We start from the raw sequence: 24,605 nt of genomic DNA, 5'->3' as shown, positions 1-24,605 counted from the left end.
AGCAAGCCAGGCATGATACGTGCATTGGTTCACACATCCACACACACTTAAAATCCCCTTCCTCAGCCCCCAGCCCTATGCACACACACACTCAAATCCATTCGGATTTCAACAAAAGCTCACAGCACCTTTTATATCGCTTGACAACCATGTATGCCATTTATTTTAGCCATTTGTACATGTTTTCCGTGCTGTTTGTTGAGGAGAGCTGGAGAAAATTATTGATCTTGTCTTTCACTGATTCTTGAATATTGGGCCTATAACCTAATGTTATTTCATGTCAGATAAAAACAAATAAATAAATAAAAATAAAAAGCATACTGTCACCGCTTACAAATATTGGATCATTCAAATTTTCTAAGTTTAACCAGTGAATTTTTATTGTTTTTTATTTATATTTTATTATATTGCTCAGTTGTTGTAAGCAATTCAATTACATATTTGAAGAGTTCATTTGAAAAAACAAATAATAAATATTTTATATATATATATATATTTTATATAAAGCTTTTTTTTTTGTGCATTCCAAGTTATATCAATCAAACAGCAGTTGGGTTGTTTTGATTAAGTGATAATAACTTAAACATTTGCAGGTAATTTAAAAAATGTAAGTTCATTAAAAGAATGTTAATTTTATATATTATATATACAATTTTTCAAATAAATAAAATTTTAAAATACAATGTGGTTAATGTGTTATGTATTATGTACATGGACAAATATATAATAAAATATATTTATTTAATGTACAACTTCATTCTATTTTAATTTAGAGCAAAATAAGGTGTTCAGAACATTGAAATGGTCATTTATGATTAATTTGAGTGGGAACATTTCTTTTTTCTGAGCATTTCAAATGTAGTATTGTCTTTCATCTTACAAATCAGTCCTTTTGTAAGCCTCTCTCAGCAGGTTTTCTTTTTGTTTTGTTTTTTACACCGAAGAACATCTTTCCAGCAAGACGGATTTTCCTTTTAAAGCGTTATCAGAGTACGTAATTTTAGTCATCTAGTCTGTGCACCCAGGGAGCTTTGATTGTGCCCATCTCTTGGCTAGCGGTGATCGGTGGGCGGTAGTGGGAGTCTGAGCTCTGTGTTGATATGTAGGGCAGTGTGTTATAGGGGTGCTGCAGACCGACAGAAAAAGAGTCTCTCGCAAACATTCTCTCACCTTTTCTCTCTTTCTCTGCCTCACTCCTGCTCCTCAGCTCAAATTAGCAGTTTAGGGAATATCTCTCTCTCACATAAAGAGCTTAGACTTGTTCCAGCTGCTGCTTTCCCCCCATCTTGCCCTTACCCACAGGCCAAGGGCATCTCTAAGCACTGTATGTGTCTGGAATATGATTTTAAAGTGGTGGTCGCTCAGAGGTGTTTGATTTTCTCTACACCTGAACACACACTTTGCTTCACCACACCTAGCATACGCTGTGTGCTTTTTTTACGTCTGCGATAATTAATAGCTTTATCCCACCCGTCAGAGCAATTATGTTTGTCACAATGCAAACACTTAATGAGATTTTCAGCACACACAGAGACACAGGTGCAGGACGTCGACAAACACCCTTCCTCACGCCCTGTATTTTTCCTTTGTTAGCAATGCTTGCTGAGGCTAATTTGAACAAACTCCTAATGCTCTATATTAACCTCCAAAGTGTAACTCCACCCATATTGTTTATGGTATAGACGTGAATGATACCTCAAATTGTGCAGCTTGTTGAAGAAAAGTGTGCTTTTATTGTTCTAACCAATCAAACATGTCACTCGCAAATGCATAGCAACACCCTAGCACCCCCCATACTTTTATTGATTTATTTTTTAAGTAATAAAACAAACATATTATGCATGGTCAAAAAAAATGTTTTCCAGTTAAAGTATCAGACTATCCTTAAAGCAAGGTATTTATTTATTTGTTTATTTATTAGAATTTATTAGAATTAGTTGAATTTGTTCATTATATATGTATCAATCCAATAAAAGCCTTTTAAAACTTATGATATGCTTATTATTGTTTTTCAGTATACCATAGAAACATGTGGAAAAATAATCTACCAAAACTTGAATGAATGAATCAATAAGTAAATCAACCAACCAATCAATCAGTCAGTCAGTCAGTCAGTCAGTCAGTCAGTCAGTCAGTCAATGTCCCCAAAGCAAGGGTTATATATATATATATATATATATATACAAAGTAATCACATAAGACAACACACACTTCCCTCCACACACACAAAACACACTTAAAGCACACACACATTATGCACTGTAAACATACATACTGACAGATATACATATATACATACCTAATTCCAATTATAATAAGCAAGAAATATTTATTTATTTATTTATTTACCAGAAAAATATATTTTTTAAACACACATAACGCAACACACACAGAAGAGAAGACTCCACAGACATACAAAACACCTAAAGCAGATAAATACACACACATAGACAAACAGACAGGCATGCAGCACATACTAAGCAAATCTGTTTGAAGTCTGGGGTAGAATAAAAAAGAGACCTTTCACACATGAAGAATTCATGCAGTAAGGGGCATGTGTGTGTGAGGGTGAGTGAGAGAGTGAGAGAGAGAGTGAGCAACTGAGTGTTCACAAAGCTCTGATTCCTTTTTGGCCGTGGGGAGTGAAAAGGGGCTGGACCGTGTAAAGAAAGAGAGAGGGAGGAATCGTGCGCGTGTGTTTGAGTGCAGGGCAGCTGCCAGCAGTCCTCCGGCAGCGAGAGGCGAATCCCGACTGCTGGATTCCAGCCCCTCTCCTCTGCGAAACGGATGAAAAGAGGGACAGATGACAAAAAGGACAATGCCTGACACAAGAAATTGACTAACTGACACAGACTGGTCCAGGGAGAGAGAGCATTAAAGGAAGAGAAGTGGTGCTCACTGGATGGCGCAAAGAGGAATTAAACGTAAATGTGAAGAAGAAAAGTTCTGGATATAATGACCTTAAACTTCCATCATCTGCAGATGTTTGTGCACTGAGAATGTGCAGTGATTACTGGAGAAGCACTTGCAGTGACTTTTTAACTAGTTTATTTTTAAATCACTCTTTTTTGATGGCAAAATGTGGGTACGGACACACAGACAGTACCGTTTTTTGGCGTCCCGCCTGCGTGGTTCTGGCTATGAGTTGTGAATACGTTAGATGATGGATTGGAAAGAAGTGTGAGTAATTTTAAAGCTTTTTCTCTATGTGTGTGTATGTGTGGGTGCAGTGGGTTTTGACCCATAGATGTCAGTTGCAACACACCCGTCTTAACGCCAGGAATTCTTTCTTCATCCTCTGAGCTCACCTGCCAAACTCTACAAAGGCTGCTGTCTGATTGTTTATACATACTTGGGATATGGATTGCTCCTTGACTGTGGAACATGTCAAAGCATGTTTGTTTAGCGTAGTGTGTGTGTGCTGCAATGAGTTTGAGCAGGTGGACAAGTAGAAAGTGCAAGCACATGGACATGTGCTTTATAGCCGCTCTTCAGTCATGAACTGAGCCATTTTTTTTTCGAGGAGATGGAGAGAATTAAAGAGAAAGGGAGTGAGAGAGCATGTGTGCCTCAACAAGCAATTAATTTCAGCATTAGTGTACAGGTGTGCGTGCTGAGAATGCTTGAACTGTGGTTGTGGATTCATGAATTGCTTTATTACTGTACAAGCATTTAATCTCAAACCTCCCCAATTTATCAGTTGCATTTTTGATTGAATACAGAATATAATATTAAGTCTGTTCATGCTTAATAAAAAATATTATATTAAGATATAAAGTACATTTATTTATTTAAAAATAAATAAAAAATAAATAAGTGATTAATCATATTTATTTGTTATCATTTTGAAACAAATTACTAGATTAATTTAAAGAAAGCAGCATTTTTTCTTTTCTTTTCTTTTATAGCTATTATTTCATAATATCGTCATAATATACTACTTCATATTTCTGGTCAAACTGATTATAAATGTCATCTTGTAGTATTCTACATTTAAAAAAACAATTTTGTCATAAGAGATTCATCTTAAAGATCATTTTACAAGAGAAATATATGTATAGGTCATCACACACAAAAACTTGATTTGTTTGATTCTCTCTCTCTCTTTCTCTCTTTCTATTGCTTTCTGTTTTTTCTTGTCTTTCACTCATAATGCTTTCTGAATGCATCGCTCACACATGTCTTCAACCCTCTTCGTCTGTTTGTACACACACACACACACACACACACACACACACACACACACACACACACACACACTCTTGCATCCTCTTGTGGGCCGACGGTTCCCCGGGGAGGGGCCGCTGCTGTATTCTTCCTGGATTCATCAGCCAGTGGTGTGTTCTCTGAATGTGCTCTTGGGCTGATGCAGAAGGCCGAACGGAGCTAGAGAAAAGAGGGGTGGGGCAGAGAAATTGGAGGGAGAGAAAAGAGGAAGGGAGGGGTTGCCACTTCTAGAGGTATGGAGTGATGCAGAGAGGGGTAGAGAAAAAAAAGGTGTAGAATTGCCAGACATACTGGGGAACACACACATGAATGGCCAAAAGGGCTGGTGCCTACACTTATGATCACTGCTTGTGTGTTTCAGAAAAAAAGAAAAAGAAAAAAAAAAGACAAGACAGACATTTATTGTCACAACTACACTCCATAATGCCCAGCTTTTACTGACTCCCACTTGTTCTTTTCTGCTTTCCCATCTCCTGGCTTTCATTTGATTTGATCTTATCACAGGTTATACAGACATTATTAGCACACAATTATTCCATACTTTCTGAAATTCTAAATCCATCACTTTTGCATTGTAGGAATAATTGACAGCATCATTTAATGGGCAATATCTAAACAATGGTTTAACCACATAGTATATTAATGTAATTAATAGTTGTAGTATGTATTAGTAAAAAAAAAAGGTATTTATTTATTTACAAATGCAGTACAACATGCATAATGCAGAAACATTGTAGGGAAAAAAAAACAGGCCTGTGTCAAGGTCAGTACGTCTTTTAAAAATAGAAAATTATTTGACATTAATTAAGGTTATTTCAGGTTGTAAAATGTCATACATACCAAAACATACTTATCTTTATAAATTAATAATTAAATATGTTTTTTTTTAAACAAGTGCTTTTGTACCTTTTTTATTTAATAGCTTTAAAAAAAAATGTGTACCCTCACATGTATTAAAAATAAGGATCTTAATTTAAGGATTGATAGTTACACCACATGACTTTTTAGAAAGGCAATAAATGGAAACCTTTTCTAAAAAGAGTGTAGTTCACCTAAAGGGAACATCATGTAGTCACATATTACCTGAAAATGCTCTTCAAAATGTGTGTAAAGGATATATATAAAAAAAGGAAGACTGGCATGGCAATTACATTAGAGTTCCAATGTGCTAATGTAATGTGTGCTCTTAATATTTAAGTATTGTTCAGAGTGTGATTTTCAGTGCACTTCACTTTTGATTATTGCTGCATTTAGTGTGATTAGTCGGTCATGGTATAAGACTGCTGTGGACAGCTTTCTTTTAGTTAGTTCTCTACTGTTACACTTCAGCTCAAGAGAAAAGCCTTAATGCATCTCTTAATGTGAGCTAAGCCCCAAAACGTCACTTGATAGCCTTTAGTTTTTCTCCCTCTCACTTCCAATCTTTCAGTTTCCCTCACTTACACTCATTTGTTCCTCTCATGCTGTGATTTTACTCAAAACAATATAAAGTTCAGTCTTATGATGTAGCTTGTTGGGAAGATAGCTATTACTTGAGTAAAGGTCTTGAACCTGCCATTATTACCACTTCATCTACTGTTTCTGGAGTCCAGTAGTGACATCTCATATAGATTTTTTTTTTAATTAATAAGACTATAACTGGGTCACTGTAAAGCCAGACTTAGCAAATTGCTAATTAAGGCTGACTACAGGCTGACCCCATTTAGACCCAACTTTTTAGAGGATATTTTTCAAGGGTTTCTAAGCACAGTGTGCCTATTTTAGTGAAATAAAGAGGGAGAAGGCAGTCTGTGGAGAAAGAGCGAGTTGGTCTGTGTTTACTTTGGCAATGCGATAGGGGGCTTTTGACCTTTCAGGTCTGATTTTATAGCATTGAGTTTTAAATGTCAAGCTCTACCATTAAATCAATCAGGAAAATACCAAAAATTTATTTCAGACATACACCCTTCTGTCTGAGTGAAAAAGAATATTCTTAAAACATGTATAGTTCCTTGGAAAATCACTTTCTGCTGTGGTGACAAAGGGATTTGGCTTGATTTGAATTGAACCCCCTTTGACAGAGCAACTGGAATTGAGAGATTTCAGACTGCTTTGATGAACCTTTGTTTTTAATGCTTAAAATATCTATTTCCACAGCTTTGTAGCATATTATAACTGAATTTTTATAACTGAAGTCTCCAAAGAACACCAAAATGCTATTTTTCATGGGTGTTTTCCACTCTTTGCTGCAACTGTTGTTGCCACTGTATCTTTAAAACTTATATATGTAAATGACCTCTGTTATGTTTGGATAACCTGAGTCATGGGTTCATCTAGGTGTGGATGATATACCAGTAGACACGATTAACTGGTAGAAATGTATCAATCGGTAGAGGTCTGTATCATGGTTACACACTCATGTGATGTTGCTGTGCTATGTGGTCAAGAAAACGTATTGTTTGCATGCAAGTGATTTTAAGTAATTGAAACACAATCATCATAGAAAAAGAACTCAATCCACTATATGCACACGCACTGTCTAAGAGACAGAAGACTGTGTTTTTGAGCGCTATCAGAGAAGCACGCACATGTGAAGATGGTGCTCATAGAATGCAGGAGTATTGAACATAGCAAACAGCTGAGAAAGAAAACGTGTAGCAGTATATTGGATCTGAGCAGCTCTTAAAGTGACAGCAGTCTAATATTCCTGCTGTCTGTCATTCATGTTAAAGCAACACTATGTATGTTTTTATGTGGTCAAAATGTGCAAAATGTATATAATGAGCGAGTACATCATAAATTAATCTACCAAACTGCCTTTTTGTCTTATCCCAAATCACTATGGTACATTTATAATAATTGATCATTTTTGGACTATTGTAGCCAGGTCGCCACCGCTGTGGAGTAACACATACCTGCATGAATCGCTATAGACATAAACTTGGAGAAGTAGCTCCGGTTAGAATGTTCTTCTGCGGGATCATGCAGCTCTGTTTATTAACTGCTAGAGAACCACAATTTACATTGTGTTGCTTTAAACAACAAAAGAGTGAAAATATCTCACCGCTCTTGACTAAATAACTTTTAAGATTAAATTGTGTGTGTGTGTGTGTGTGTGTGTATGTATATATATATATAACCTTGATAGCGCAATGCTCTACCAGTTGAGCTAAAGGAACACTATATAGAAATATAGTGTATATATATATATATATATATATATATATATATATATATATGTACACTATATATATATATATATATATATATATATATATATATATATATATATATATATATATATATATATATATACACACACAGTGTAGAATATATTTTATATTTTTCATTTAGGAAAGTTTTAGTTTTCTATGATATTGACACTGGTGACAAGAATTAAGTACTTAAATTTCTATGGTACCAAAAATTGTGATATCATAAAGACCTTATTTACAGCAAAATATTTTTATTATGATATACATCATTACCTTGATATAAAATTACTCGTATCGTGATATAGGATTTTGGTTATTTCAACCATCACTAAGTTTATCAGGACTGGATTTGTTCCTGAATAGGTCTTCTTCTTTTTTTGTAAACACAGGTTATCGTGAGTATGGTTCTGGTGTGACTTGTATGACGAAAAAAAAAATGAACGAAAGTAAAAAAATAAAATAAAATAAAAAATATATATATTAATAGTAATAATAATCTTGCATTCATTTGACTCATTATCATAAACTTTTAATTTGTGTTATATTTTTGTCTGTTGTCTCAGGGCTGCTCAGAAGCTGAATCTGTCATCCAAACGGAAGAAGCAGCAGCCGCCACTGGTATACCCCCAGGAACCCTCCATCTACCCCACTAACTTTAGTGCTGTCCTTCAGTTTTCACCTCCACCTGCTCCACCATGTCTGCTCAGGGCGGGGTCAAAGGCCAAGGAGAACCCTGGCATGGGCAAGGTCAGGCACCCACCGCACCACAACAGTGTACTATGACAAACACTTTCTTCTTTTAACTTAACCATTAAGGCTGTTGATTTGGAATTCTCACCATTAGTTTTTTGCAGTCTAATTATTCAATCGAACCCAAATTGAAGGTGATGGTTATTTTGCTGATTATGAACAGACTGTGTATTTGGGATCTCGGATTGGGATCGTGGCCAAGAGTAGCAAGTTGTTCAGCATCTACACACCACTCCTCCTCATTGTCCAGAGGGTTTATCTTTAGCACTTGTATTACAGTATATATATAGTGATGGAGAGGATTTGTTCCAGATTAGATGCCACCTGCTCTAAGAGATGATTGTAGAACATCATGCCAGAAGCTGAAGCCCGCTGAAATGATTGATAAGTACCCACTGAGAATGGACTCATTACATCCCAGCCTCACTAATGAGCTTCCTCTTCCTACAACTGCAAACACGCATCTGATGCTGCCTGAATGGGCACCAGTTGTTGGCAGCTTTTGGGAAAACTATAAAAAGCAATGGGCATTAGAATAATGGCCCAGCCGTCTGTAACTATTTTGTTTGCACAATGACCAAATTGTCCAGAAGGACACAAGACATGTGCTGTAATTCCAGCGGCTGTCACGCTCCAAAAAAATGACAAAAACAACATCAAAGGGGATCTTATGACTCTTGCACTCTATTCCGAGTCTTCAGAAACCATGCGTTAGATTTGTATGAGGAACAAGTTGAAAATAGCTCCAGGGGAGCTCTGAAATACCATTCACATGTCATTACGGATGTCAATTTGGTGCCATTGGTTCTCACGTGTCTCATTACCAGTTGTGACATGCAAGTTTGAATGGATGCAAATGTGATTGAGTGAATGATGAGGAAGTGTTTTTCAAAAATGTTTTTTTTTTTTTTTGTGAAAAATGACTAAGGCCCCAAAAGCAAAATTTGTGCATTAATACACCGCAAAGACTATAGCCAACTGGCGTATACATGCTGCACCTGCGTGAGAGGATAAAACTCTCCACACCAGCAGGTGGCAGTAGTCTGTATTAAAAAAAATGGAAACTGGAAGATCTATCACTGTAAATATACTAACCATATAAAAACAAAACTTTGCTTTATAAATTTTACACCAATCTTGCTCATCAAAGACAGATTTGATGAAATTCATCACACAAGATGCAGATAAAAAAAAAGAGACTTCATTGTGAGCCCTTTTTTGTTTCTTTTCTTGTTCCCTTATTCACTAAGTTAAACAGCCAATTAGAGTGATCTCCCTCACTAACAGGCACCAACAATGATTTAACATGCTTAATTGGTCCCAAAGCCGCTGATGGCAGTCTGACTAACACGAAACACACCTAGTCTGACTTACAATGAATGCTCATTCTTACTTTTTTTTTAGATTTTATATTTTTCTCTGTTCCTCATACAAAGCTATTGTAGATGCCTCAAAACTTAAAGAGCACAAGTTGTCAGTAGATTTTGACACATCAAGATAATTACTGTCCAGATTGCCTCAGAAACTTGTGGGATATAATTTCTAGACCCGAATTTAGGTGGTGTAAAGCCAGCAGCAACTCTAGGGGGATCAAAGTCTCCTTATGTATCAAATTGCCAACAAATGTAAAACTCAACGGTTCAACCCAAACCCACATTTCTTTGGTGTCTGGTCCCATTCGGGGGCCAGTCATATATGGAAGCCTATTTCCAATGTCACGGCCGGCGTAATTCGTTCACCACGTGCACATGTCCATCAGTCTAATCGGCCCCTGTGGAGCGGTGAGGGGGAGTTCACGCCAGGCCTCCGCAGTGACGCAGGCATGCCGCTTGGCCCCGGGTGCCGTGGAATAGGATCAGCAGTGCAGACATTGTTTCGTAGCACTGGAGCACGAATGTTGTAATTATATCTCTGCTACAAATCACCCGTGGAATACTGTGGCTTTGTACAGCTCTGAATGCTGTATTAAGGGCATGAGGTTCTCTTACAGTATGTTTCTTTTGCTTTACTGTATTTGCTGCAAATGGTCTTAGCAGTGCTCTGTGAAAAAACCGTGACCATGTGTGGTATTACAGGCAGTCTATTTGTTAATGGCTGGTTTTGTTAGTTTACTCTGTGTGTGGTCAACAGTGATGATACGTTCTGTCTTTTTCCTTGACAGAACGTTCCCTTCCTATTTCAGCTGTTTGACTCATAACATCAGTTATTGTTGAAACAGTAACAGCTACTCCAATCATAAGGAAATTTTTAGTTTTATTTTTTAAATATACAGGATTAATGATTAAACAACTTTCTTTCTTTCTTTCTTTCTTTCTTTCTTTCTTTCTTTCTTATACATATATATATATATATATATATATATATTATTATTATTTTTTTTTTTTAACACTTAAAAAATACAAGTCATATGGACAATGGCTTAAATACACCTCTGCTATGATTAGCACGTTTTACATTTCTGAATTACATTTCATTCTATAACTTTTTTTGGGGAAATAACAGATTAATAAAACTTGCCATATACCATATTGAATGGGGGAAAAAACTATAAAAAGTGTATCTTAAAAATAAATCTTTAGAATTTTGGTATAATTGTATTACTTTATTATATGTTTTGGGGAAAAAAGTTCATATTTTAATACTTTTCCTTAAATCAAAGTCATGTGGTGAAACCAACATTTGTGGGGAAAAACATAAAATGTATAAATATTTTGACCTTTTTATAACAAGGTTATTGATAGTTTAGGTTGTCAAATGTCATGTGGTATTACTTACCAAAAATAATGTTTTTTTATCAATTATTAATGCATTGTTCGCTTACATGGTTACATAAGGTATAAGGAAAATATTTAATTATTTTTTACTTCATGGTTACACCAAATGACATTTTACATTACAATCACATGTACTGTATAAATTTGGCAGATGCTTTTATAAAAATAATTTTGAAAGTTGACACTTTTTGTTGTCATAGACTTATCAATAACTTTATGTCACCTACAATGTTATATTAGAGTGTAAATGGAATTATCTGCTTCAATAGCATTTTTTTTTGTTGTTCCAGGTTAAAGTGATGATGCGGATCTGTCCATCACTGGGGATTGTGGATTCATCCGAGTCCCTGTCCTTCCTGAAGGTGGACACTCGAAAGAAACAACTGACCCTCTACGATCCCTCACTCAATACACAGCCCACCTCAGTGCATAGACGAGCAGTTCTGCCCGCCCCAAAGATGTTTGCCTTTGACGCTGTTTTTTCCCAAGATGCCTCTCAAGTAAGAGCCGCTGTGAAGATGTTATCATTTTGTTGGCATTTGCTTTTGAGGTTTGAAGTGAAAATATTTTGTTAGTGTCAAAAAGATATTTGAGAAGCACACGCACACATTCTTTGCAGGGCAGGGGCTTAATGTAAAAAGGCCTGTTTTGGGACACCACCATTCTTCATGAGCCCAACAGCTGTTTCTTTAAGTTTAGAAAATAGTTTGAATTCCATACTCGCATATTTAGCAGCTCATTCACAGTTCATTATCTGTCCTCCAAAGCTGCAGCGCCATCAATCTTAAGATAAGTGGTTAACAAATGGACAAAAATAGGGAAGAGGAACTTTAGGAGACTGAGAAACTGGAAGATGATTACGCGTGAACAATTCAGATATGCCACTTCAAGACTAATAAGGTTGTCACTTGAAGTACTCGTGTAAAGGACCATAAGAAAGTCAGATATTATAAGTTTCTGCTTCAAAATATGATACCTAAGATACCATAGGTCTTATATAAATAATTTTGGCCAAATTTTAAAATCCCAAAGTATACATCCTAATTCATAACCAATCAAATATACTTCATTTGACATTATGTCAGTAGAACACGTCAATAAAACGTTTCAGCCTAGTCCAAGTTATGACTGATACAATGTCTCTGTACTCAAGTTGCAAGTATCTCTTATTTCCCCACACACAACCCTTCTGAATATTAACCATGGTTTGAATACAAATAAAACCAAAGAACCATGGTTAAACCATGATAAACACAAATAAACCATGGTAAACACAAATTATTACATGGTGTTTTTAGTAAAACTGTGGTTATACGAATGGTCAATACGTAAAAAAACATGGTTACTACACTTTTACTACAGTAAAACAATGGTTAAATTTTTGTAAAGGGAAATGTTTGTCAACACAGACATCTTTGTTGTTATTGGAAACAAATTAAACTCTTTTGGTCTCTTGAATTTAGTGTACGTGGGAAAGCAAAGTATGCATTGTGGTTAAGGTATGCTCTGTGACAAGTATAGAAAAGAAAATTGTGGTTCAAATGTGAAAAGTTATGTTGATTGTCAGTACTTCAGTATTTCATTCTGTACCAAAAAAACATTGATATAAATAGTTCAATATAATTAAACAATTGCTATTTTACACAATAGCCTATTTGTGTTAGCTATATGCTTAATGAAGTATCATGTTGTTAGCTTAGCTTAACATGCTAACAACAAACACTGCTATAGAAACTATTAGAGTTGCTGCCTATAATGTTCCAAATCATTTACTTTTGAGGCTGCATTTTCAGCTGCATGCAGCTCCATATGTGGACAGAGGACAGCAAAGCCATTTACTTTGCTTAGGAACCGAACTGTAATAGAATTTTCAGTTGAAGAACTCGCATGCACAAGAAAAGATCTATGGAGCTTATCGATTAGGAGTTCCTTTACTCATGGCCAGCAGAAGGCTTTTAGGTCTCAGTGCTCAGTGCCATTGAAGTGATGTAACTGTAAATCCTCCAAATCTAATGTGTGTGTGGTTTAGTGGGACTGCTGGGACATATTTCTTAGCAAAGCACTGAGCTGTTGTCCTGTTTTTGTAAGAATGTGTGTGTGTTATGATGTATGGGAGAAAATTGCTGCAGTTCCAAATTGTCTCCAGGGACTGGGGCTAGTTGAACAGATTGTAGCATTATGGCCGCACAGTGCAGCCGGTGTAAAACCCCCATGTCTGATGAATCTGTGATGAGGATCTGCCTTGTTGGTGCTTTCTGTGGTTTTCTTTTGCTAGTGAATAAATTAATGATCACCAGATCAAAGAAAAGATTAGGTACTGTCTACTCATTTCACAGCTCAACTGAATGTTACGAAACCATCAGAACATTTCTTATTAAGACTCTGGTGTGCACCGTTATTTAGACTTTAAAATAAACATTTTCCTCAGTACATAATAGTGCTCTTTAAAAAAAGTAAAAATACTTAATTTTACATACTGTATTGGGAACTGCAACATAGCACATTTTAAAATGATCTTCGATGTCTACATGCTTTTTGCTTTTATAGCTTATATGTTTATATATAAATATATGTATGTATAAGTATTTTGTACCCCATTGACTTAATATATTTAATATAGCAGACTTGCTATGATGCTTGTGTTAACTTACTATAATACCAGACAAGTTATGAGTATTTTACTGTTTTCCGCAGGCTGAAGTTTGCTCAGGGACAGTGGCTGAAGTTATTCAATCAGTGGTTAATGGAGCCGATGGGTGTATTTTCTGCTTTGGTCATGTCAAAGTTGGTAAGTTATTCTTAATACTTTGCAGTTAACTGAATATGACAGCTACTGATCTTGTTCCACAGTTTGCAATGACACTTTATTCTCTAATATCAAAACCCAAGGTCAAAAAAAGTGCTTTTGTCTTTCAGAATGGGCACGAGTGGAGAATTTAATTGTGTGTGTGTGTGTGTGTGTGTGTGTGTGTCTGTATGAGAGACCAGAGGCTAGAGAGTGTAATTAAAAGCTGAATTATTGACCCCCACAGTAGACTGCATCAGTGTTCTGCACTATTGCCAATTAAGCTAGTTAGATGTTGCGATGGTTTCCTGCATCATTTACTACATGCGGTCTAAGCGTTTAAGCATTATTTATGACTCTTTTAAAGTATTCAGTACAGTATTCATCACTATTTTTTTATTTGTATAATGGATGTTCTAAACTACAGCATTTATTTAACATCGCTAATGTGACATATAAAACTGAATATTTAAAGGTAAATAAAGCAGGGATTTTCCTTTATCGTTCTCCCATTGCCAGCTCTGTTTTACCATGTCCCCTTGCCAAAGCATCTATAAGGGTACAGTGAAAACTGAAAAAAAAAATCAGAAAATAATTAATTAAATAAATAATCGGAATTCAGACTTAAGGTCCGAAATTCATGTCTGAAATTTGAGCACGTAAAAAAATAAATATGCCCTCATGTTGTGTTAATCATGTTTACACAGTTTCGATAGGAAAGGAGTGTGAATAAAAAGACTTGGTTGTGCAACGACCTTGAATCAGCAGTTTAAAACTGTCATCAGATGCTATTCAAGTACTAATAATGTGTTATGATTGGTGATTAATTATCCAAGGGGGATATCTCATTAAATCAATGATAGAAATATCAGTGCTTAAAACACTTACTCATTGAGTGCTCATCATCTTCATCACCTTGCCAGAATCAGCAGCTTTTCTATCTGTCTGTCTCTCACCAGGCAAGACATACACCATGATTGGCATGGACAGCTCCATGCAGAGCCTTGGCATTGCGCCATGTGCCATCTCCTGGCTGTTCAAGCTCATCAATGAGCGCAAGGAGAAGACTGGCACCCGGTTCTCTGTACGGGTGTCAGCCGTGGAAATCTACGGCAAGGACGAGAGTCTGCAGGACCTGCTTTCTGATGTGCCTACAGGAAGTCTGCAGGACGGCCAGTCGCCTGGTGTTTACCTACGTGAGGACCCCATCTGCGGCACACAGGTCAGAAACACCACATCTAGTTGTCAAAATTAGCTTCTTTCTCCTGATAAAGCCCTCCCAGACTTGTTTGTCATGTAGTTACCAAGTGTGCCGCACATGTCCTGAAAGTTTTAACCAAAATATTTGTATCACTTCCTTGGAGTATAGGTCAGAAACCTTCTCCATGTAAACGAATGGGACATGAGCCAACCAAAAAGAATAGTAAAAAATAAGTTTGGATTCAGTTAATAATTTGATGTTTGATAAAAATGGGGATTCATGTTACGAAGGCGCACCGTCCATCTTATTTTACAGTTCATGGTCGTAACATACACTTTAAAAAATTAAATTATTGAAATGATAAGTTAGTGAAAATTAACAGTTATTGCTAAGTTAAGGCTTTTCAGTGATTGATGTTACATTATTGTACTTGTAGTTTTTTCAAGTATGTTTTATATTGCAAAATGTAGTTTGTAGAATCTCTAGTTTAGACTGGTAAGTATTATACATCCTTGATGAAATCCTTGATTAAATTATTAATTCCTGTCAATCAATCAATCAATCAATCAATCAATCAATTTATATATATATATATATATATATATATATAAACACAAATATATTCAATATTCTAGTGTGGGGTCATATTAAGTAAGGATACAATAAATTAATATTTAATATATTTCTATTGTAAGACAGTAGAGAGTCAGTCAGTCAAGGGGGAATGGGATCAAAACTCACTATCCAGAAATGCCCATTACACGTCTCTGTTGATCATTGTATCATGTTTGTTCTATCAGTTAAGTAGTTTTAATAGATTTTAGTTACCCCTCACTTTTAGCTGAGCTTAATCACTGAATCTCAAATTAAAGGCCTGATGTTGTGGTGTTTTTTTTTACTCAGTGCACCATCAGGATCCATCTGGGTGAGCTGCTGTGCTGTTTCACCCTCCCCCTTACCTTCTAATGGAAGGGGGTAAATATCAGAAGGGGGTAGGTAGAGTTTGGGGGTAGGTAGAGGGTAGCGCTGCCAGGTGTTGGCATCAGATGTTGTTTTTTGGGGGGTCCATATGAAGCAGCACATCAAAGACTGCCTAGAGGCCTGTGAAGTTCAAATCTTCACAGAGTGGGTGTGAACAGCATTCTCTCCTCACTTTAGTTTTAGAGTGGCTCGTTGGCCACAGGCAGGTTAGCGAACACTGCAGCCACTATTGTTCTAAAGGAATATGCTTTTGATGGCTGGTAAAAAAAAAAAAAAGAAAAAAGAAAAAAACTGATTGTGTCAGTAAGCATATCGGCAATATCATGGAAAAACATGCAGGAAACTAAGATCCATTCCATTCAGCCTAATTGCTTGTTTCCTTGAAGAAGACCATAAATATGACCAGTGCGGATGTTTCATTCCCTTTTTTCCATCAGGCTTTTTGCGGGACAAGAGATGCTGCCCTCTTGCCCTCTTTATCCACCACTCACTTTCATCATTAATCCCTCTCCCTCTATGGACGTATTTGTTTCTCTGATTGCCCCAGAGACTCAATTTAATTGTCTAGAACTGTGTAAAGAGGCTCAGTAATCTTGATTTCCTTCACTGTCAACTAAGCCATATGACAATACGGTATAAAAAAAGTACAGTTTAGAGTTGACACTTGAAGATTCTATTTCTAGCAGGTCTGACCTTTAAAAAAATTACAGTTGTTGGTTTATGTAGTCATAATGAAATCATGTTAAATAATATTTTTGACTTGAATAACGTCTGTTTGTTTATACTGTAATATTTAATTTAAAATTACATGATAATTAAATTTAATTAAACTGAATTGAGAGTATTTTACAGAAAAATCCACAAGATTATCAGAATTGCCAAAAATACAATTTTGTCACCACAACTTAAAAACATATATAACCATATATACCTTGAATCTAATAATCCTCTCCTTGTTGTAGCTCCAGAACCAGAGTGAATTAAGGGCTCCCACTGCAGAGAAGGCCGCTCTGTTTCTTGATGCCGCCATCGCAGCACGTAGCACCAACCGGCCAGACGCAGATGAGGAAGACCGCCGCAATTCTCACATGCTGTTCACCTTACACATCTACCAGTACCGCATGGAGAAGAGCGGCAAGGGTGGAAGTAAGTCTTGTGTTTGCACTGTGTGAAATGATACTGCCACGTTGTTGAAGGCTCTGCGTGTGCTAAATCGATTATACTCCGTCTAGTCTAATTCCTTCTCCTCCTCCTCATTTTCCCAGTGAAAGGGAAAATACATCTCAAGCTTATTAATGTAATAGCTGTAATATTACAGGCCAAATCAGAGAGCTACCAAAATCCCTTCAATTTGCCTCCCGCTCCATCATTGTAGGAGGGAAATCAATCATGTTTGCTTTGACCACTTCATTAAACTGTAATGGGAATTTTAACAGATAGTAATAATTCATGAGCAGCTAACAGCTCTAATCATAGTATAGAGGTACCTGTCACAGTGCCATCATGCTGCAAATATGCATAGGTAAATACAGTGTTGGTCACCATCCCATAACAGTGAAATTGCCATGGAAGCTTCTTTAAATGGCTTCATCAAGCCTGCTGATTTTAAACCACTTTTACAAAAACAACAACAACAAAAAAGAAAGAAAAACAACAACAACAACGAATGGCAGACATTTTTGCAGGGCAGAGATGAGTAGATCATAGTGTTTTACTTGTCTATATATTTAGAGCTTAGAATGAGCATAAGTGTTTATCTAGGCCAGCTTGTTCTGTCTTTGAATCAAAACGGGCTGGGTAACTTACTCATGAATAAATCCCACACAGTCTTGTCAGCCGAAGGTCTCCTCTGGGGATGTTTATTAATATATATGTTATTTGCCACTCCTCACTCTGCCCCGACATTACCTCAGTGTGGGAGTGTCGTCAGCATGGTATAACTGCACTGGCAGCGTCTCAAACTTTCAGTGATATCGGTAATGAGTGGGGTTGACACTGTATTTGTATCTTCCATTACAAGGATGGTTAAGCTGGAATTATCCTTGCAGAATGAGATATTGCCCTCTCAAGTAATCATCTGTACTGTGCTCATTTATTGTGTTCGGTCAAGTTTGCTTTGTCTACAACCATAATACTTTGGAATTAAACTTCATAATGTAAGTAGTTTTATTTGCAATGAGCTTTGTGAATGAACTAATTGTCATTTACTCTTCTATTTGTTTTTGCTTATTGGCTTTTATCTCTCTAAATATTCACAAACGCTATTGTTTTTCCTTGATTATGCTATAATTAACTTATACAATGAATGTTAATGAAGGTTAATTGCTAGATCAAATCAGAGCTGATATAATTTTTTATTTGGGGAAGGATAGTATGTTTGCACAGGTTGTAGTGTGGGACACCAGGAATCACCTCTCATTTTCTCTCCCCCCCCACCAGTGTCTGGTGGTAGGAGCAGATTGCATCTGATTGACTTGGGAAGCTGTGAGAAGGTGCTTTGTAAGAGCAGGGATGCAGGAGGAGGTCTGTGTCTGTCTCTGACTGCGTTAGGAAATGTGATACTGGCTTTGGCCAATGGAGCTAAACATGTTCCATACAGGTAAGATAATGTACATTTTTGCCACAAAATAATAAGAAATCAATATAGGTCATGTTGCTTCAAATGTGTAGGTGTGGTTCTAGCATCTTTTTATATAAAGATTTCTAATTAAATAATATTACTCGCATAAATATAATTACATGATAATTCCGAAAATAGAGAACAGTTAACGGCCAGGCTTCCTCAGTACTTAAGTAAACAGCTGACTTTCTGATGACAATTTATCAACCTGTGTTTATGCTGACAATGAAAATGTATTTTTCCAGGGATAGCAAGCTCACCATGTTACTGCGAGATTCCTTGGGGAACATCAACTGTAGGACAACCATGATTGCCCACATCTCTGACTCCCCTGCCAATTATGCAGAATCTCTTACCACCATTCAGCTGGCCTCCCGAATCCATCGTATGAGGAAAAAGAAATCAAAGGTAAACTTTTAACTGAGTAGAATTTAGGAATTCTTATAATAATTGTATATTGTATTTGGAGGATCAGTGCTGATTTTAAAAATCCAAGTAAAAATCCAGTTTTAGACTACATTAAATCAAAACTGTCTATGAATAACCACATAGAAATATGCTTAGTGCATATTAACATCAACAATTATAATGAGATTGTAGTTTAGTATCATAAGTTTTATGATACAAAATAGTAAACTTTAAAAAAATAAATAAACAAAAGTCACTTGATGTATTGTCCTTGTGTTCATTTTTTAGTGACATGGTTATAAATATTTCAAACTAGCTCCAGAGTTTTATTTAATGATACTTTGTCTTGGTCAAGTATGCATCCAGTTCCTCTGGAGGAGAGAGTTCCTGTGATGAAGGAAGGATCCGTCGACCACCACATCTGCGGCCCTTCCATCCTCGCACTGTGGCCCTTGACCCAGATCTACCATCATTCCTCAGTGATCCTGACTATTCTTCAAGTAGTGAGCAATCATGTGACACTGTAATTTATGTTGGCCCTGGTGGTGCTGCCATCTCTGATCGAGAGCTCAGTGACAACGAAGGACCCCCAGCCTTTGTTCCAATCATCCCCTCTCTTAACCGCAAGCAACGAGGGAAAGAAGGGCCAGTTGACCGTGATCACTTCAAATGTAACACATTTGCTGAGCTTCAGGAGCGATTAGAATGTATCGATGGTAGTGAGGAACCTACAGACTTTGTTGGAGAATCTGGAGGAAATTCTGCAAGCCCTAAAATGGACCGTGATGCAACCAAGTTGAAAGAAGGTTCTGGCAGCATTTCAGTTTCTCCCAAGACTCCTACCAAAGCGCTCTTATCAGCACAGGACAGCATATCCAAAAAGTCGATTTCTGTAGCCAGTAAACTGCCTGGCAGTCCAAAACACAAATCAAAATTAGAACATTCCAAGTTGCAAAGTGCCACATCGGACAAAGATCTCAGAGACATCTCTGAGAATAGGACAAGTGCAGATGGTGAAAAGGTGCAAATGTCAGATAATGGAACGCTCCTACGCACTCCAGAAACAGTATCCCAAAACTCAGAGCCTGTGGTTAGGGAAAAGGTTTTTTTCAGTAAAAAGTTACCCAAGCCTGCTCCCCCACCACCACAACAGAAAGACTATGTCAGGGTTAGTAGTGAAAGTGAAGAAAAGCCTGCCACAAGGATACCACCAATTGGGATGAGTCATCAAAAAAGAGGTGATTCAAATGAGAACTCACCAGTAAAGTTCCATCACCTTAATCCCAGGACTTCAGGGGAATTGAGGTCCAATCTTAGGGAAAGGTGCATGGAGAAGGACATATTAAGGACAACTGTAACCCTTAAACAGCCAGTGGAGCTAAATGGTGAGGATGAGCTTGTATTCACTCTTGTGGAAGAGTTATCAATTGGCAACATTGTGGACAATGGAAGGCCCTCCAGTATTGTGAGTTTCAATAGTGATTGCTCACTACAGGCCCTTGCCTCGGGATCACGACCAGTAAGCATCATTAGCAGTATCAATGATGAATTTGATGCCTATACATGTAATGCTGGTACCTCAGAGGCAAACATTAAACTGGTGGCACCATTACAGGAGAAAGCATGTACTTCACTTGGCAGCCATGGTTCTTCTATTACTTCATGGCTTAGTGAAGTAAGTGTCTGTACTCTGGAGAGTGAAGGTGCCCAAACAGTTAATGTCTTTATCCCTCAAGGTACTCATACCAGCCCAGACAGCAGTTTCTATCTTGATTCTCTTAGGATGTTTCAAAGCAGCCCTCAAAAGGAACCTAAAAACTCTTTGAATGATAGTGGCTGTAGCTTCTCAGATTTAGACAGTGACAGTGCTATATCAGGAAAAATCTCTCTTAACAAGTGCCCATCCTCTCCAGAGGCCCCACAACAGTCTGCCAAAAGTTTACCAAAACTGGCAAAGGCAAATACCATTAATTTATCAGATCCCAAGTCTCTTCAAGGTTCTCAAGTTGTCCAGTGTAGTATTTCCAGGAAGTTAAAACCTACCTCATCCACAGCCCAGAGTAGCAGTATCAGTGGAAGCAGCTGCAGTAGCAACTGGAGACGTGAGCCACCAAGCGAAGACTGCATACCAGATCCATGGCGGCAAGTAGATAGCTCATTGGAGTCTTCTATAACCTTTAATTCAGGTTCATCCAGACTGGTTAAAAATGGAATAAGTGGAATTCCTGCAAGAAAAGCAGGCACAAGCAGCAACAGTGTACCTCGATTGCCCAGAACACTAGGGTCAAACCCATCCCAAAGAGTAGTGGATGGATGTGAAAAATCCAATAACAATAGGAAGATGGAGTCCCCAAGCAAAATGCCACAGCTCAGACGAGGTGCAACAACACTCGGGACAGTTCCAGTCATACATTCATCCATTGAAGTCAAGCTTGCTCAAGATATTGGTTCCTCCGGAGGAAGTTTAAAGTTCTCCTCTTTAGGAAAAAGTGGAAAGGCAAGCAAGCAAGATGATAGTATGTCTAAACCTGGTAATGTATCACCACCTCCTCCTCCAGTTCGCAAATCTAGTTTGGATCAAAAGAATCAAATCCTGTTTCCCCCAAGTGCCTTAAAGTCTGTGTATGAGGCAGGAAAGTCTTTAGCACCTAGGGCTACAGGTTTAGAGGATGATATTGATCTTAGCTCTAGAGGAAATTCAAATAGTTTAAGAACATCTAACTTAAAGTCAGAGCATAGTTTGATAAAAGCAACCTCTAGTCTCAAAGCTAGAGGAGCTAGAGGTGATACAGGACAGCTTTATGGGAGCCAGATATCTCTAGACAGATGTGATAGTTTGTCATCTTTGGGGTCGAAACCTGCTCTTAGTCGAGAAAACAGTGGTGCTAGTCTCAACAGCAAGTCAAGCAAGTCTGTCGGTAGGTTTGGTTCACCTGTTGCCAACTCTTCCCCAATTGCTACCTCTCCATCTTCTTTTATAAACCCAGTAACCACTGTAAAAAGTGGGATTGTCAAAGGCAGCCTTAATGCAAGACAAATACCTATTAATGCAAATAAAGCTCGTACATTATCTGCAAGCAACTCCAAATCTCTGAGCTCATCGACTAAGTCTCTTGTGGCACCTGCAACAAGGAATGCCAACCTTCCACCTTCAGGAAAGACTGCATTACCTCGAGCAACAGTAGGAGCCAATGGTAAATCCACAAGAGGAACAATAATGGGTACCAAGCAAGCAATGCGGGCAGCAAACAGTCGCGTTAGTGAGTTGGCCTTGGCCAGTCCTTCTGGTAAACATGCAAAGGGCTCAGGTGATTCTGACAGTGGCAACGACAGCGGAGTGAACCTTAATGATGACAAGCATACCCCAATCCCCATTCTCCCATCCCCATATAGTAAGATCACAGCCCCAAGAAGACCTCAACGCTATAGCAGTGGCCATGGAAGTGATAACAGTAGTGTTTTAAGTGGAGAGTTGCCTCCTGCCATGGGACGAACTGCACTCTTCTACCACAGTGGAGGGAGCAGTGGATATGAGAGCATGATTCGTGATAGTGAAGCTACTGGTAGTGCTTCTTCAGCCCATGACTCCATGAGTGAGAGTGGGATGTCCTCCTCTGGTCGCACAAGAAGCTCCAAAGCACCCAAGAAGAGGTCAAATTGTGAGTAGCATCTCTTGTTGTCTATGAAGGCCTGAAGTTTTTGAGAGTCATATTCCTTTCTTAGTTTTTTTTTTTAATGGCCCTCAAGCATGAACCAAGCTAACACTGAACCCAACATAAAACGACTATGAAACAGGTGAAATTGTATTAGTTTTATTGTATAAATAATATACGCCTACTGAAAACAGCACAGGTAATGCTTATACAGTGCATCTGCACATCACATGCAATGAAGTCAGTAGGTTGTGATATGAATCTCCATCTAGGCTACATCCTCATACACATAAAAATAACTAGCACAGCTTAGAATTTTCTTATTCCTCAATATATTTTTTACTTGCTTGCTATTTCTTTACCCATCCATGTATTGTTTCTGTGCCCTAATTACTTTTCTATCTAACATATTTCCTTTGTCTCTCCATGGAGCAGGCCTCCAGAGGAGGCGTCTCATCCCAGCTCCCTTACCGGACACCTCCTCCCTGGGGAAGCCTGGGACCACGGGTCAGTGGGTGGACCTTCCCCCTATGTCCGGACCACTGAAAGAGCCTTTTGAGATCAAAGTGTATGAAATTGATGATGTGGAGAGGCTTCAGCGGCGAAGACAAGAAAAGACAGATGAGGTTAGAATGGGTTGTCTGGGTGTTTTTTTGGAAACTAAGATCCGGTTCAGTGCACTCATATTTAACCTTTGTCCATTTTCATGGCGATGTAAAACATATCATATATGCTTGCTTATGCATCATACAATGGAAAGTTGCAATATGTCATGAATAATACATAGATGAATAACTATCTGTAACTTTGTTTGCACAGTGCATAGTTGCGATGTCATAGACCAATTTTGTCCACAACTACATTCCCAAAGATTTGTTTTGATCTAGGTTGAGATAGATTTTCATATATAAAGAACAATATTATTAGCTCAGCAATATGCTTCATGTATTATATTCAAACTATAGACACTGAGTTAAGCTTTTGGCCCTTTGCTTCTTATTAAAAGTATTGAGATAATGTACAGTGTAGGGCATTAACCTGCCAGTAATAGGGAGTGAGATAAACGGTTGTTTTTTTGTTTGTTTGTTTTTTTTACTAAAAATGATTACATTTGAAATACTAGAGTGATACAATTAACTATCTGGAATTAATTGGTTTGGGCAGGAGAAAGCAACCATAGCAGTAAGAAAGAAATGGTGTAAAACTGTTGAAGTAAAATTATGTAGTTAAAAGAATGTTATCTTTTCTCTCATTAAATCAGCAGGGTGATGTTCTCGTATGAATCCAAGAAGATAATCCTCAGTTTGTCTGTCAGTGTTTTTTAAGAACAATTGGTGCATTGCATTGGACGAGATTAACCTCAAAGCATGTGTCTTCTATAGCATTATGCTATAGCATTATAGCATAGACAGGAGTATTTATCCAGGCATAGGGGTATTATAGTATTATTGACTTCTTAGTATAGACATTCTTTTCCTCTTTATTTCAACAGTCAGTTCAGGATGTTAAGAAGGTATTTTGATTAACTGGCATGGATGTAGCTTGATTGTATAAATGAACCAGACTGTAACGCAAGGAAGCTTTTATTCTTCCATACAATGCCTGGAAAATGTCATAGTGTTATTATAGTCCTGTAACACATTCTTCCTTTGTGCAGAAAATGTAACAGTCAGTAAGGAATTTTAGGGACAAGCATTGTACCACATTTTTCTTCTAGTCAATCCAGATAAGCCAGATAATCGTTATTTTATGAAACTGTCACTTTAACCATTATGCCAATCTTCTGCCCACAGGGCCTGATGTATTTTAACACTAACTTAAAAGTTCTTGAGAAACGGCAGCAGCAAATCAGAGATCTCAGAGCCAAGCATGAGACTCTGAAAGAAGAGCTGGAGGACACAAAGTCTAGATTAATGATGGATCCCAGCAAGTGGATTGGAGAGTGTAAGTATTATATATTTAGTGCTTTGTAGTGCTTCTTGTTGAAGTTCATGCTAAATGCTTTCAATCCC

At 37.5% G+C, this 24,605-nt stretch overlaps 1 protein-coding gene across 4 annotated transcripts in view; it reads left to right on the top strand.

The window, feature by feature from the left end:
* kif26ab (kinesin family member 26Ab) overlaps positions 1-24,605 on the top strand; it is a 92,068-nt gene that overhangs the window by 65,142 nt on the left and 2,321 nt on the right. For 3 of the 4 annotated variants that reach the window (XM_059520727.1, XM_059520728.1, XM_059520729.1), the window contains 10 exons: positions 7,985-8,168; positions 11,236-11,445; positions 13,640-13,733; positions 14,690-14,952; positions 16,875-17,058; positions 18,352-18,511; positions 18,778-18,940; positions 19,296-22,599; positions 23,029-23,219; positions 24,387-24,537. In XM_059520727.1, the coding sequence (XP_059376710.1) occupies positions 7,985-8,168; positions 11,236-11,445; positions 13,640-13,733; positions 14,690-14,952; positions 16,875-17,058; positions 18,352-18,511; positions 18,778-18,940; positions 19,296-22,599; positions 23,029-23,219; positions 24,387-24,537 (4,904 nt within the window). Of the gene's footprint in view, positions 1-2,927; positions 3,181-7,984; positions 8,169-11,235; positions 11,446-13,639; positions 13,734-14,689; positions 14,953-16,874; positions 17,059-18,351; positions 18,512-18,777; positions 18,941-19,295; positions 22,600-23,028; positions 23,220-24,386; positions 24,538-24,605 lie in introns of those variants that run through there. The other variant, XM_059520730.1, reaches the window with a different exon arrangement.

Source organism: Carassius carassius, chromosome 32, assembly GCF_963082965.1.
Source record: "Carassius carassius chromosome 32, fCarCar2.1, whole genome shotgun sequence".
NCBI classification, from domain to species: Eukaryota; Metazoa; Chordata; class Actinopteri; order Cypriniformes; family Cyprinidae; genus Carassius; species Carassius carassius.
The sequence above is the reverse complement of the archived record's forward strand: the minus strand, read 5'-3'. Positions and strand labels throughout refer to the sequence as shown.